This window comes from Seriola dumerili, unplaced genomic scaffold, assembly GCF_002260705.1.
Source record: "Seriola dumerili isolate Sdu_G_001 unplaced genomic scaffold, Sdu_1.0 BDQW01000068.1, whole genome shotgun sequence".
NCBI classification, from domain to species: Eukaryota; Metazoa; Chordata; class Actinopteri; order Carangiformes; family Carangidae; genus Seriola; species Seriola dumerili.
Genome location: NW_019174323.1, coordinates 15,365,687 through 15,380,018, shown reverse-complemented (window position 1 = coordinate 15,380,018; position 14,332 = coordinate 15,365,687). Strand labels below are relative to the sequence as shown.

The window sequence follows — 14,332 nt, the reverse complement described above, 5'->3', positions numbered from 1 at the left end:
AAGAAATAGAGAAATATGCTGATGGGTGCAAAAGCCTAACCAGAAACTCTCACCCTCTTTTCCCCTCACTCTCACTCCCTCTCCCTTGTCTGTTATGAAAGCTTAGGGTAGTGTATTTTGGTGCCATTGGTAGCTTTACGGGTCATGTCTGGGTCGCTCCACTGGTGACATGATTACACAGTTTGTGGACACGTGGCAAAGCCTTCTTAAAACACATGCGGGATCAGAATGGAAAAAAACATACCCACACTCTGGGGAACAAAAGGTTGATTGTAAAGTTTTTATCTGGACTGAATGCTGAATTACTAGCTTACTTCCCTCTTTCTACTGCCTTGCTTTATAATATTGCTTTTCCTGGTATACTCTTTAATCAAAAGTGACATATTTTAATTTAGTGGATAGTGTTAAATGGAAAATGTCCCCCTGAATAACATTTAATTGCCCAAGTGCCAAGCGGACAAGTTGTAACCCTTTCATTTAATTTGAAGAATTAGATCTGTATGTTGAGCTTGAACCTGACATGAATAATGACTTCAGTGCAGGACCTCATAAGACCCTGATCCAGACATTTTTGCAGCTCAGAATTATGAAGCCGGATGTAATCTCTGCCCTGTGCTCAGCTAATCTTAATGTCTTAACTTTTAATACCGCCTCATGCATTACATAACACAATCCCCTCTTTGCCAATTCCCAGGATGCTAATCAAGACTTTTGAAATGCTGAATTCTGTAATACTTTGTCCTCATGTGTCAAATATAAGAACAGCAAGGAAATCCCTAAATGCTAACTTGCTTAAAATACAATTACAAATAGAAATGCAATTGTGTGAAATGTGGAGGTGTGGAGGTTGTTATTCCAACTGTGAGTGGATCATTTAATTCTAAGTGCATTCCACTGTTTATATCCATGGTTGTTGCAGTTTGGAGGTTAGTGTGTATTTTCTGTTTTTGGTATTTTTATTTTGGCAGTAAATGATATTGTGGGCTTTATTGTATAGAATAAGACCTCAAAGAGCAGCACATTGTTTGGCACTGGATGACTTTGAAATGGATAATGAGCATTGGATCAAATGCAGGTAGGAGTCCATGCAAAAAAAAGTTGGTAATTAGGTCTCAGCGTAGCAGTTGGCAGCATAGCTACACCCAACTCAGTGGTTGAGGTCAGTAAAGCTATGCTGGGAACTTTCTTGGGTCATCAAACTCCATGCACAGTTTCAAATTGAAGTCAAGTGAGGTAGCAAACTAAGTGAAAACACTTGTATGTAAGACATTAAACTTAAAAACTTTTATAGATAAGAGGCAAAAAGAAAACTGAAGTAAACAACTCGACAAAGAAAACTCACAGCCTCACGGGAATCTATTTACATATCTCCAGAGAAATTCACACTTCCTTTAACTACTTGACAGTGTCCAGTCACTGCTGAGAGAATACAACGATGTACAGCTTTTTTCACTGTCATCTAATGAGGAGTGGGACACAACTGTAACTTGGTGCAGGACTCACTCATCCCCCTGCTACTTAATTTATTTAGTGGAAAAACATCCCGCCCCATAAAAGTGTGTGTTTAAAATGTAATGCTAATCCACACATACGGACACTATTTTAATGTTTATTCTACAAGGGCTATTATCCACAACAAAACAGTTTCGTGTGCATTCAGTATCCTTATACACAATGTTGTTTAACAGATCTGCACACAGTATAAAAAACAAACTTTTTATGAGTAAACATGGACAGACAATGATAACAACACATCTGTGCTGGTGGTGGTAACTGCATCCTTCTTTTTATTTTGACAGTGGATATACCCATCAATTCCAGACCATTAAAAGTAGAAATACAGCTGTTAAGGCCGAATAACAGCTGATCCAGCTGTGCCGCCATCATCAGAACGTGTTACCTTGATTCTTTAGTGGCAGGTACTAAGATACGAGGAAAAAAAAGAGACAATAAAGATGGAAATACGTGTTCTTGTGTGTCAATTGAGTTGTATTTGGTGAGCTAGTCTCTGGTGGTTTTTATGTCTCTTGGTACACTACTGTATAGTCACCACCGGAAGTTAAAGGGGTAGGAATTTGACAGAAAAAGACATTATGTCATGCCAAAACGTTATGCAATGCACTAAGTGCGGGATAAACTGTATCAAAACCTCAAAATGGAAATGTAGACATCATGAGACATACAGCACTGTAAAAACTCTCCACTTCATGCTAGATGGATTGAGTTATATTAGAGTCAGCAGCTCTAACACACAGAGGAAAGCAGATTTTATTATGCATTTGGCAGATTGAAACTGCATGGTTAAGCTATTATTCTGTCCGATTTGTAAGAATGTCAGCCTCATATAGATGAATACAGACCTTGCAGTCATGTCCACTGCTGACGTTTGCTACAGCTGCCCTGCATAGCAATACAGAACTTTCTACACAGTTTCTCCTATGGTAGAAGCAACAGCAGCAATGTAGCATGCAAAAACTAATTGTATAAGCAGAACCTTCTGTACAAGTCTGTGTGGCAGTAATTTGCAGACTGCTACAATATATATATTATTATAAACACTTACAATAGCAATATACAGATTTACATTGTGTGTAGCATGGGATTAGCAGATGAACAGCTGTGCCATTAAATGCCATCCTATTAATGCCAACTGGTCAATTTATTTGTTTTACAAACACTGCATTATTAATGGATCTGCTTAAGATTAACCAACAGTATATATATTATACTATATATAAATGTATGTATATATATATATATATATATATACATACATATTAAACATTTTGGTCCATTTTACAGTATTTCCTACAAAAAATGTATTTTTATTAGTTTTGAAACTAAAAACATATTAAGCCAACATATTGCAAGCTTTTTACATACAGCAAATATACAATGTAAAAATGTCTGTGTCCTTTGGTTTTCTGCTGGATAGTGTTATCATGTGAAAAATGACATAATTTTAGCAAAGGTCAACTGTTCTAAATAAGATCTATTTCAGCACATCAATATACATTTGGAAACGAAAAGAATTGACCTGTTGGTGGTTCTTCTGTTACACTGAATTCAAGACATTTCACTATTTTTGAGTTTATTTCAAGGCTACAGTGTAAAAATATTCATACAGTATATGTAATTTCAGCACAGCTAATTCTATTAGCCATGCTAGTGGTAAGGCTTTAGATATGGCAATGTTGGTCTGTGAATTGGTCCACACTGAAATATCTCAGCAACTACAGGATGGATTGCTATGATGCTTTGTGTGGACATTCATGACCCCAAGAGGATGGATCCTACTGACTTTGGTGGTTTTTTGGATTTTTCCTTTTCGTATCACCATGAATTTGATATATTTTTAAAATATCTGGTCAACCATTGGATGGATTGCTGTAAATTTTTGGTATGCACATTCATGATCCGCAGAGGATGAATTTTAATAAGTTTGTCTTCTCATCTAGCACTTTTTGATCCAGTTATAGCCTGGAAAACGTATGAAATTCCCAGCCTCAGCTGTACTTTGTATAGATATATAGATGCTTTATTATCATTGCATATCAGGACACGGAGCTGCTATCAGAACTGCTAGCATGGCTATTGACTCTAGGTCTTATTATAAAATATGACTGATGTAATAGACGCTGGACATGTTTTATTCATATTATTTATTCATTATACATTCACCTGGGCTACAACAAGAGCAAATCGACCATCCTCAACTACCTGCAGCCACACTCTGCCACCTTCATCTCCTCATACAGGTATCTTATAGTGAGACGTCCGTTCTCCTGATACATGACTGTGATGGGGTCCAGTTTGATGGGGACGCAGCATGCCATGTTGGCCTTCTTGGGGTCCCTGATGTTGAGCAGTGTCTGGATGAGGGCGTGTTTGGATGGGGTCGATTCGTCCGTCAGCGGGTGGTAACACAGGCCTCGACATTCGAAGGCGTCATATTCTGGAGGCGCCACAATCCAGCTGTCCCAGCCGATGTCTTTAAAGTTGACCTTGAGTGAGGTCCGCCGGCAGTATTCCCGCTCTGCCTTTCTTTTGTTTCTTCGTGGATGCTGAGCTTCCGGGATCTCATTTTGAAGTTCCTCTTCTCTGTTCCAGTCGGCGCCTGAGTGTAAGATGGTTTCTTCTTCATGGAGGATCATCTCTCTTACCTCCTTCCTTGTCTCCCTCCTCCTGCTACCCAGGTCATCTGAGAACACTATCATAGCTGCTGAGGTGTTATCTCCAACAGACACACTCATATTTAAACAGCCTGCTCCTTCCTCTCCACCATCAGGAGCCCCACAGTCCTTCCTATCCACCACTACATCAAAAACAGTTGCTCCATTGCTTGACTTGATCCAGCTCTGAATAGCTGTGGTTACATCAAACGTTGTCCACATACTCTGCAAGCCTATCATCTCTTTGCCAACCAGCAGCTGGGTTGTGGATGTCAAATCGTTGTGATCCACTTCATAAACTTTGACGGTGGCTTTGAAACTGTGGAAGGTGACCCTTGCCCTGGCATCCGGGAAGAAGAAGAGCTGTAGTTTAGCCGTGGTGATCTTTTCATGGCTGGGGATGCTGACATTGAACTGCAGCCTGTGTTTTGACTTTGTGCCATTTGTCACAAAGAGAGTGATATCTGTTGGAGAGATCAAAGACATGAAAGGGTTCATTTGAAACAGCTGTGATTTCTACAGTATGACTTGGGGTTACATACATAGACGTCGGACTGAACTTAAAGTTTATTTTCCAGAAGAAATCAGCACCCTATATCCCTGGTGTTTGGTTATATATATATACACCTAGACTTGTGTGTTTGTCACTCCATGTTGTGGGTTGTCAAATCTAAGTAACTTATAAGGTGTTGACTCAGCAGTTGCTCAGCTAACTCGACTAACACTAGCTAGACCCCCGCCTATTGTTGATAAGGACAAAAACTAAAGTGTGCAGGAGCTGCCGTGCAGATGTTGAAATAACATGAACCAAATGTAACATCTAACGGGAATCAGTGCTTATGTCAGCAAACTAAGGCTAAAACTAAACTCGCTTTCACCCTCAACATGGAAGCTAGTTAGCCTAGCTTGGTAGCTTCCACTTTTTGGGTGGAATACAAACTTAACAGCATGATGGTGGGTCCAGCTCCCAAATGTTGATCTTTGTAAGGGACAGATTCCTTAAATTGCTAACAGTACATAACCAACGCTACGTGGGCTTGTTGAAAAGTGGAAAAAATGTTTTATATCATTGTCTGTAGGCTATACAGGGCTCTGACAGCCTGTCCCGTAGCAACAGTGGTTGTCGAATGTGAAACACTGCCATGGGAAACTCCAGTTGTGAAGCACACTGTTTTCACAATTTTCACAAAGACATTTCAACACATAAAGCAAGGAGAATTCAAATTTCAGTTCAACTTTAATACAGTGGGATTGAGTAACTGTTAGGTATGTTTCTATTTGGTCATTTGTAGAAAAGATCCAAGCATTTTAGTCTTTGGGGGCAGAATTTAGGCTATCATGCTGTTGTGCAACTGTTCAATGAAAGAAAATGCTCTGGGATACTCTAAAGCAATGGTTCCCAGCCTGGGGGTTGGGACCCCAACAAGGGGTCACAAGATAAATCTGAAGGTCTGCAAGGATATCAGATTTCTGCTACACAAAATTACGTTGTTTTTTTAAAAATTATTTTTAATTGTTTTTTTCCTTCTTATGTTTTATCTTAAGGCCTTTAAAAATATCAAACAAAGATCGCTTTTGATTACAGTGAGGAGGGTTTTAGAAGCGTCACAAGCCAAAAACGTTGGGAACCACTACTGCAGCTTTAATGATATGAATTACCCATATATATCTCACTCCCATCAACTTGACAGAAAATGATCTCACTTCTTTCTTGACAAGTTAAATGCTGCTCACCTTGGACAGTGAAACTTCGTATGACATCAGACTGAGGGATTGCCGAGCTGTCCGAAGCGTACTTGTTGTAGAGCTCCATCATGAACTGTGGAGGGCAGATCTTGCTGTGCTCCTGAGGAACATCTGACAAGTTGAGTTTCCTCAAAAAGCCCTCCTTCATGGTACCCAGGAGGGTCTCCGTCCTCAAGTCTGTATCTTCCTCCTCCAGAAGGTCCACCTCTGACAGCTGAGAGTAGAATCCCTCAGCGTCCTCGCTTTGGATATCATTATTGAGAGGTTTACAGGTACAGGAGCCCGTAGAAACAACCAGACTCAAACACACCTCAAATAGAAATGCTCTGAAGCTCAGCATTTTGAAATTATATCCTCTCCAATCCACTGAGCTGGCACAATCTTTACCTTCTTCCCGGCGTGAAAACAGACTTTGCGATGGCAAGGTTTGAAAATGGAGATCCCCCATGCAAGGACAACAGTCCTGATGTCCGCTCCCATGCTCCCAGAGTAAACAGGGGGACTTGTGTCAACCAAAATAGTAGCTTGGCCATGCTTATCACTGTCATTGATGCCTTCTTTTAAGCTTTGTTATCATTAGAGGGCTGGCTGCTAATGAAGACACTGTAAACACTTGACGGCGATAATGAGGGAGGCAATGGAAACTGTGAGGTTACTGACAAGCAGACATTTCCATAAAATGCCTTTTCCCAGCTTGAGGGTGAAACTGTTCAGGCCAGTGGAAACAAAACTGCTTAAAAGAAACAAAACAGAACATTGCATTCTTTACCACCATTATTACTACGTGTTCCTTCCAGTTTTTTTTTTATCTTGCATCCAACCACTGCACATTGTAGACCACACACTTTTAATAGTACTGATAAGGGAAGATAATTTCTTTGAGAGACCCAAAATAAGCACAGGAATGTGCAATTTTCAAGAGAGATAATCTCAAAAAACCTCTCATAATCAGTTACATAGAGGGCAGTATGTCACTCTATGTTAACTAGACTAAATTAACATGACTGAAAACATATTCACATTATCACAGAATAAGCTTTGAAAGTTTAAATTTGTTGAACTTTGACCTGTGCTGTGCCAACTTAAGATTTTGACTTGATGGAGGCATTAGAGGAAAGGTCATGGAATACCAAAGTTATTTTAATATATCCTGGTGGGGCATAAAAATCTCATTCAAAACCATAAATGTAAACCTGCTGGTAAAAGTCAGGGGATCACAAAAGTCAATGAATTTTTCCTGTACTGCACTTCCGACCCTGTCAGTGTGTGGTACACTGTATAGTGGATGCAGTTGAGTTTATGTTAGCGGATCCCTTTGTAGTGTTCTGTTCATCCATGGTGGCCATCACTAACTGCCCAGTTCTTCTTATATTTATTTCAAGAAAACAATAAACAGAGAATCACTTCCTGTGAACATCAGGATGCTTCAGGGCAAAAGAACAACTCATGGAAAAGTGTTCATAAAGTGATAAAGATTAATAATGGGAATCTGTAAAATCTGACGGGTACAAGAGCAGAAATGATTTCTATTCAAAGACATGAAGGTGGAGGCCTTCATCACTACATTCTGTAAGTCCTGGATGGTAGACGGGATAGTGGGACTCCTAGGTTCCTGTGGGGATTTTGAGGCCTGAACCACAAGCTGATGTGTCTGGGGACGTTGACCTATCTTGGAATTTCTGTCTTTCAGCCATGCAGTCAGTCAGTACTCGGCCCATGCGGCATTTCATAAAAATGCTTTCATTGGCTGTGCTTTCTTGGAGTCAATCAGTGATGAAAGGCAATGACAAAATCTACTGGCATGGATACAGCAAATAATGTCGGCACGCAGGATGAAAACAAACACAGAGGGTCAAAACTGGACTGAGAAAGTTCTGTTGTGAAACTGTGGTCATCTCATTACACGGTAGAGAAATATGTAGTAAAATCCTGTTAGATTATAAGAGGGTTTGGCCAATAGCCTGTGGTTTTTGATGACTGATACTGATATTTGTTGAGGGCTGCACGGTCAAATGTGCCACTGTTCTCTCCTTATATTCAATGTTTATCTGTTTTCAGGTCAAGAAATTCACAAGTACCCAAGTGTTTCCTTCAGAATATCAGGGAGCAAAAGGCTTTGAAACAGCAATTAGACCACCATGGAACATTAAAACTCTCCAATTAATTATTTTATTTTTAACAGCTCCTTGAAGCAGCATTAACTTTTAGCTATTTGGGAGAAGAACCACAAATCACCTTGTAAAGTTGATATGGCTAACGTGCCTATTTACACATCCAGGATACACGCAGCAACATTGGTGGTCCTGTTTCTAACCCTAACCTGGCAAATATGAGTCCAGTATTCACACTCTTTTATATCTGTTTTTGGTCTCCACCAACTCTTTAGGGAAAAATCTTTGCTATGTGTAAATGCTTTGCTATGTTCACCAAAACTGTATGTTAAAGGTCCCATATTTTACACTTTTACTGTATTTTATTTGAAGTGTTGGTATCTATGAGAGCTTTAAGAACCAAAAACCATCTCAGTGTAGTTTTACATCTCCTCTCTCGGGTTTCTCTCTGGAGCTCTAGTAACAACAGGTCGGTGAGCCAATCAGAAGAGAGGAGGCTCTGATTGGCTTACGGTTTTCTGAGTAAAAATATAGCAAAGTTCAGGTAAACACTCAGAGAAAGTAAATCCTTTAAGGTTGGATGGGGGGTCCGGGTGGATGGGGCTCGGGGCTCGGGGCTCAGTTACTGAATACAGGCTGTGTGGATTTCTCTGTGGACTGAGCGCTTTGATACTTTCACAGTATTGATATAGAACCTAGACCTGATCTATAATCAAACAACACATGGAAATGTCACTTTATACAATATGGGACCTTTAAAAATAAAATAAAATAAAATTGAATACAATCACTTTTGTCTACAGACGAGAGACTTCTATTTCAATTTCAGTACTTCAATTGTAGTTTAACTCAGAGAAAAAACATAATCATGGCATTTGACACATTTAACTGTCCAAAAACCTATTATTTAATAAAAAATAAAAAATGATAAACAATTAGCACAATACACCAATAAACCAAAATATCAGCCTTAAAATAAAATATATGTAATCTAATGTGTTGATATCTAATGTATATGTATGGTGGATGTTATATTACTATATATTATATTGTTATGCAGTATGTTATGCTAAGATACAGTATATGTCAAATGTAGACGTGTAGCTTTATATACTTATAAAACCTAATAAAGCCAATATTTATTTTTGGCTGTATATACAATTCAGTTTATTTCCATACCAAGCATACATTATGTCTGTGGTTTGTTTGTTAAAGCACACATAAAACTATTCAAATACACTTTTAGCCATACAGTCAGTTAGGTTGGATACATTTGTCTATCTTTCATCATTACTGTATATATTACAAACTGTACAATTGGATAAACAGTATTTATGTATTAAGGGGAAACACAGAAAGTACTTAAACTTTTTGAATTGAAATTATGTCCGTTCAACTTTCCCAAAATGCACAGCAGGTGGCAGCAACGCACCATTTTTTTTCTCCCTTTGCTGTAGCAGAAACATGCAACACAGTGGTTCTGTTACTTAAACTCTCAGTGGCAAAATACACACATTATATACAAGATATCAACAAATGACTACTGAAATATATTTCAAAGACGATATTACCTCTCATGCATGAATAACATTTCTTGCTAACATATGGGAGGCGTTCAATGTCTCCCACTTGGAGTGACACATCACTTAGAAACAAGTACCCTTTAGTTTTGAGTTAGTAGCTGCAGTATTTACACAACAAGGGTTGGTTTAATTGGTGGAATGTAAATGAGCTGCCATTCAACCTCTGTCTCCAAAACCCTTCTGAGTCTGTGAGTCAATGTGCAGTTCATCAGTTTGTCCAAACTTCTGTCTGAATTTGAAAGACAGAGGCAAGCAGCGGAGGATACAGATGTCAGAAGGTTTCAGAAATCATTGAAACCCAGATCATCTGATCAAGACTGAGACCAGAGCAAATCAAATCCGTTTCAAAAACAAAACAGGTAAAAATCATTTTATAAATCTTTCCAAATTTAAAACAGGAGAAAAACGGAAAGAAAAAGCTTATTAAGTATCAAAGAAATGTACCTACTGGACCTCTGTAGAATCCAACATCCAGCTAATCAATACAGAGAATTATAAATACAGTTTTCTTTAAGAGCAAGGAAAAATAAGTGATGGTGGACCAATGAAGAAAGACTATGGAAGTTGTTAGATAAGCAGGAAAAAGTTAAGGCAACGTCAAACCACGGTAGACACCAAACAAGTCCAAGAGCTCAGAGAAAAAGTTATTCAGGCGGAGACTCTGGAACAACAGCCCTGACAGTCATATCACTTTAGTTCCAGTCTGTCTCAGTTGCCTTCAGTGTCTGACCACGACTGGCCTTCGATCTGAAAAGTAAAAGTGTCTTCCTGCTGTAACCTCAATCTATAGTTATGTCCTTCTGACGGATCAGTGGCTCCAGCCCTACCGACAGGCACACGTATCCACAGACATGCCGGGGTAAACCTTGAGAACCATATTCCTGTTTGGGTCGAGGAAAAGCACGCTGAGAGGACTCATCTTCTCTGGAACGCAGCACGGTTCAGGGACGCCGGGGACGATTCCCACAGCTCTGACGATGCTCTGGATGGTCGCGTGATTGGAGGGCCGCACCACCTGAGACAATAAGTGACAGCAAAAGGCATTTTTTATTAAAGCAAATGAACACAAACTGAGAACTGTTGTAAAATATTACATCTATTGTAATTTTAATATTTCGAGTGTTCTTTGATTTTTTGCCTTTTTTTATTGACAGATCATCTGGACTCTTTCTTTGCTTTTGAGTTTGAATGTGTAGTTTGGATTTTTGATTTAAATCACAGGGTTGATTCCCAGCTCCTGCTGTCACCATGCATGATACCTTGCTACCACTGTTGTGTGAGTGTGTGTATGAATGGGTGAATTTCAGTCCATTTCCCATCCATTCAAATCTGGACTTTTCTATAAAACTTAACTTTGTCTCAGTCCACAACTCACAAAAAGTAGAGATTTCTTTAAAAAAATACAAGTAAATACTGTGTAGTTGTGTCCACCAATACAGCAATGTTCAACTTAAGCCAGCAAGTATCTAATAATGTGGATACACACTGCAATACATCCAACTTCAGAAGTTACAGTTTATTTAAGTCCTGATGTGAGATACAGTGCATGAACACATGCATGCTGTAAGTTATTTTATTTAAATCCAAGTGTAATCTTTTATCATGCTCACTTTAGGGATGGGGAACCCACAGGTCCCGGCGCAGTAGTAAGCATCGAACGATTTTGGCGCCAGAACCCACTCGCTCCAGCCGATGTCAGCGAAGTCCACCCTGAGGTACCTCCTGGAGCAAACCCTGGGCTCGCTCCACTGTCTCCTCCGCGCCTTCTTCATCGTCCTCTCATCGAAGCTCAGCACCTGTGGCTTGTTCAGGCCCTCGCTGCTCTCCTGGCCCTGCTTCCTTCCCGGTTTGACTGCTGCTTTGGCTTTAGCTGGGAAATATGTGTTCTGCCACAGTTCGTGATTCTTCAAGGTGTTGAACTGGACCTCGGGGATGTCATTTGTTTGGATCTGGAGGTGAAGCTCCCTCCGGATCCTCGAGGCTGAGGAGGATGCGTCGTCCCCTACAGGGAAGGGCCCGTACCGCTGGAGTGACATGGACACACTGTTTGGCTCATCTATTCCTCGGTCGTCAGCGTATACCAGAATATACGGCAGGTTGGCTGGTGAGAGGCGCTCTTGTCCGTGAGGGTTCCTCTGCTGCATCCGAGACACCCCAAACTCTGTATCAAACTCCACTGTTACCACGAGCGCTTTGACATCCTTGGCGTGTTTCACCACCGCCGTTACATCCCTCGACTGCCAAGAGCCTTTCTTAAAAGGAGCCAGAGTTATGTTTCCCAGCGGTGTTGCAAAAGCTGAGTTTGGGGATGATCCACGGAAGAGGAGCAGTGGGGAGGAAGGATGGGGATGATGGAGGCCACCGGAAGGGTGGCGGGGCCTTCGGAAACGCCACGGTCGCTGGTGCTGGCGGGGCCGCTTGTAGAGGAAGTGAAACGATGCAAAGAGGATGAGCTCTGAGTCTGGGATGGAGGACAGGTTGAACTGGAACACTTCTTTGCCATGTGAGACTCCTGGGAGATTTGAAAAGAAATTAGAAGAAGAATGAAACGGATGACAAGAAAAACAAGTTCTTCAAGTTGTAAAACGTCTGAGAAAACTGAAAAAAAAACCAAAAACATTTTCATTCCAAGCTTTTTCTAATATCTAATAGCTTTAAGAAAGGAGTCATCATACAGATGTTTTGTCAAACAGATGCTGAAGCCCTGAAGGAGCACCCCTCTCTGAAACGAACAATACAGACGACCGAAGCGATCAAGTTGCTGCCTTGAACCTTTTCCCCTCTTTCCTCTTTCTCGGCTTTATCATCTCATTCTGGCACGTTTGACTGACCATGAATAACAGAAGCCAATATATCTTCCACAAAATGTTTCTCAACACATCTGACTGACATAAGCGGCAGCATGGAAAATATTAAGTGCAGCACAGTAAAGTGGCTGCCTCACGCATGACCAAAAAAAAAAAAAAAAAAAACCTCATCCTAGATCACTATACTCTTGAAGTTGAACCTTGTCTCCCACACTTCCACCACAGCCTGAAAGACAAACATTGGATCAGTCCAGTAGGCCTGTAGTAGGCATATGGAAATGCTTATAGGAGAAGGAGCTCCTCTGAGGCTTTTCGCCGTGCAGCCGCTGTCTGGGTGTGATAATAGGCTCTTGTCTAACACCTAGGCTGTTACAGCTACCGGGGAGCTAACGGTGCTTGAGACTTAAAGTCCCCGTGTTCAGTAAATCACAACACTGACGGAGCATGGAGGTGAAGATGTTTAGGCCAAAGGGAATCCAGAGCTGCTGCGTGATTGACAAAACCCCCTGCATTTAGGACGTCCCACTGTTGAACTAATTAAGATCAGATATTTTTACGAGGAGTTATTTCATGCATAAAAATTGGACTTTGCAAGTTTAATGTGAATTTTCGGCCTTTTTGCTACAGAAATAAGTGTAACTAAAACAAGCAAAGTCTGCTGAACAAAAATGAGATTTAGATTGACATACACAGCATTCTTTACATGGCATAAATCTAGAGTTACATTTAAGTGCCATAAAAATGGTTATGTTACTTCAAAATGTGTTTTAAGGTAAAGCAGAAAATCATTATGCTGTATGTTCTGTATTTTTTTTTCTTATTTTTATAATTTATTATATTTTATTATTTTTGCTTCTGGACATAAAAATTGACTTTTAACCACTTTCTATTGTTTGTGATTAAAATGACGAGCAAGTGGATATCAGTTGAATTATTATGACTTGAATAACACAAAAATATGCTTAAAAAACTAAACACATGGTATTTCAGTATTTTAAAAAGCTGAGAAATGTTGGTCTTTTAAACTTGTTTAGTCTTTTTTTTTAACAAAATGCCCAATCAATATTCGTTAATCAATAAAAAAAATAAAAATAAAGGTAGGCTGAAGATAAAAGGTTTTTAATAAAGCAGAAAGTAGTGATAATGTATATAAAATAATGTACTGACTTAGACTTCCCTTCCCACATGTATTAACGTTAATGTATATTAATATTAATGACTGGATAAGTCTGGTTTGTTCAGTCTGATAACACAGCTCGTGCAGACTCGTGCGGTCACTCACTCGGGACAGCTTTAAAACTTCTCACGGTGTTTCCGTCCCTCTGGCTCCGCGGCTCTTTGCTGTACTTCTCGTACACTTTGAACATGTTGACGGAGACCATGTCCCGGTTTGCGCTCTCGTGCGCAAAGACGCGCTGATCCACCGCCGGTGCGACATCAGCACCTTGACGCACGGCTCCACCAAGATCCTCAGAGACGAGTTTACCCGAGCTGAACTCCACAATCAGAAATAAATGCAGCAAGTGGAAAAGCCGGCTGGCCATGGCTGATGTTCAAGGAGATAGTCCCATTCAAAAAGAAACTCTGTGAAACTTTTATGTGCGTTTTATGAGAATCAAAGAAACGCTCCTTATCTATTTCTCGCTGCTTGATGCCCACCCAGACTCCCGAGCCGGTGTCCAGGTAATCCGTGTCAGAGCCGCACTCCACGGTTCACGGTCTACAGCTGTTTCCACAATGGGAGGAGATCGGGGAAGGACGCATGCATGAGGCGCTCCTGCTGGATGACAGATGATGACGCCTCGGAGCGCACAGCCAACGAGAGCCATGCAGCCTCTCAGACCAACTACTTACCAGTATCCATTAGAGGCGAAGTTTGGAAGAGAAGAGATTCCCATGAGAGCGGTAACTTT

General features: G+C 40.4%; 2 protein-coding genes across 2 annotated transcripts; both read right to left on the bottom strand.

Annotated features, from left to right (window-relative positions):
• Positions 1-2,795: 2,795 nt before the first annotated feature.
• LOC111219908 (growth/differentiation factor 2-like) lies at positions 2,796-6,407 on the bottom strand. The gene is made up of 2 exons (XM_022742755.1): positions 5,907-6,407; positions 2,796-4,636 (listed from the first exon to the last, which is right to left on the bottom strand). Exons 1-2 carry the CDS (start codon positions 6,364-6,366, stop codon positions 3,717-3,719), a joined length of 1,380 nt encoding a protein of 459 aa, XP_022598476.1. The 5' UTR covers positions 6,367-6,407; the 3' UTR covers positions 2,796-3,716.
• A 2,636-nt stretch (positions 6,408-9,043) lies between these two features.
• gdf10 (growth differentiation factor 10) lies at positions 9,044-14,132 on the bottom strand. Its single transcript, XM_022742756.1, has 3 exons — positions 13,702-14,132; positions 11,223-12,124; positions 9,044-10,627 (listed from the first exon to the last, which is right to left on the bottom strand). The coding sequence occupies exons 1-3, from the start codon at positions 13,961-13,963 to the stop codon at positions 10,436-10,438; spliced, it is 1,356 nt and encodes a 451-aa protein (XP_022598477.1). The 5' UTR covers positions 13,964-14,132; the 3' UTR covers positions 9,044-10,435.
• Positions 14,133-14,332: the final 200 nt, after the last annotated feature.

Bases quoted from the DNA above. Each gene is read 5' to 3' on its own strand.
- LOC111219908 (XM_022742755.1), bottom strand. From the start codon at position 6,366: ATGGGGGATCTCCATTTTCAAACCTTGCCATCGCAAAGTCTGTTTTCA. The intron at 4,637-5,906 runs GTGAGCAGCATT...TCTCTCCAACAG, and splicing joins ACGAAGTTTCACTGTCCAAG to ATATCACTCTCTTTGTGACA.
- gdf10 (XM_022742756.1), bottom strand. From the start codon at position 13,963: ATGGCCAGCCGGCTTTTCCACTTGCTGCATTTATTTCTGATTGTGGAG. The intron at 12,125-13,701 runs GTGAGTGACCGC...CAAATCTCCCAG, and splicing joins AAGTTTTAAAGCTGTCCCGA to GAGTCTCACATGGCAAAGAA. The intron at 10,628-11,222 runs GTGAGCATGATA...TTATTGTCTCAG, and splicing joins GTGGGTTCCCCATCCCTAAA to GTGGTGCGGCCCTCCAATCA.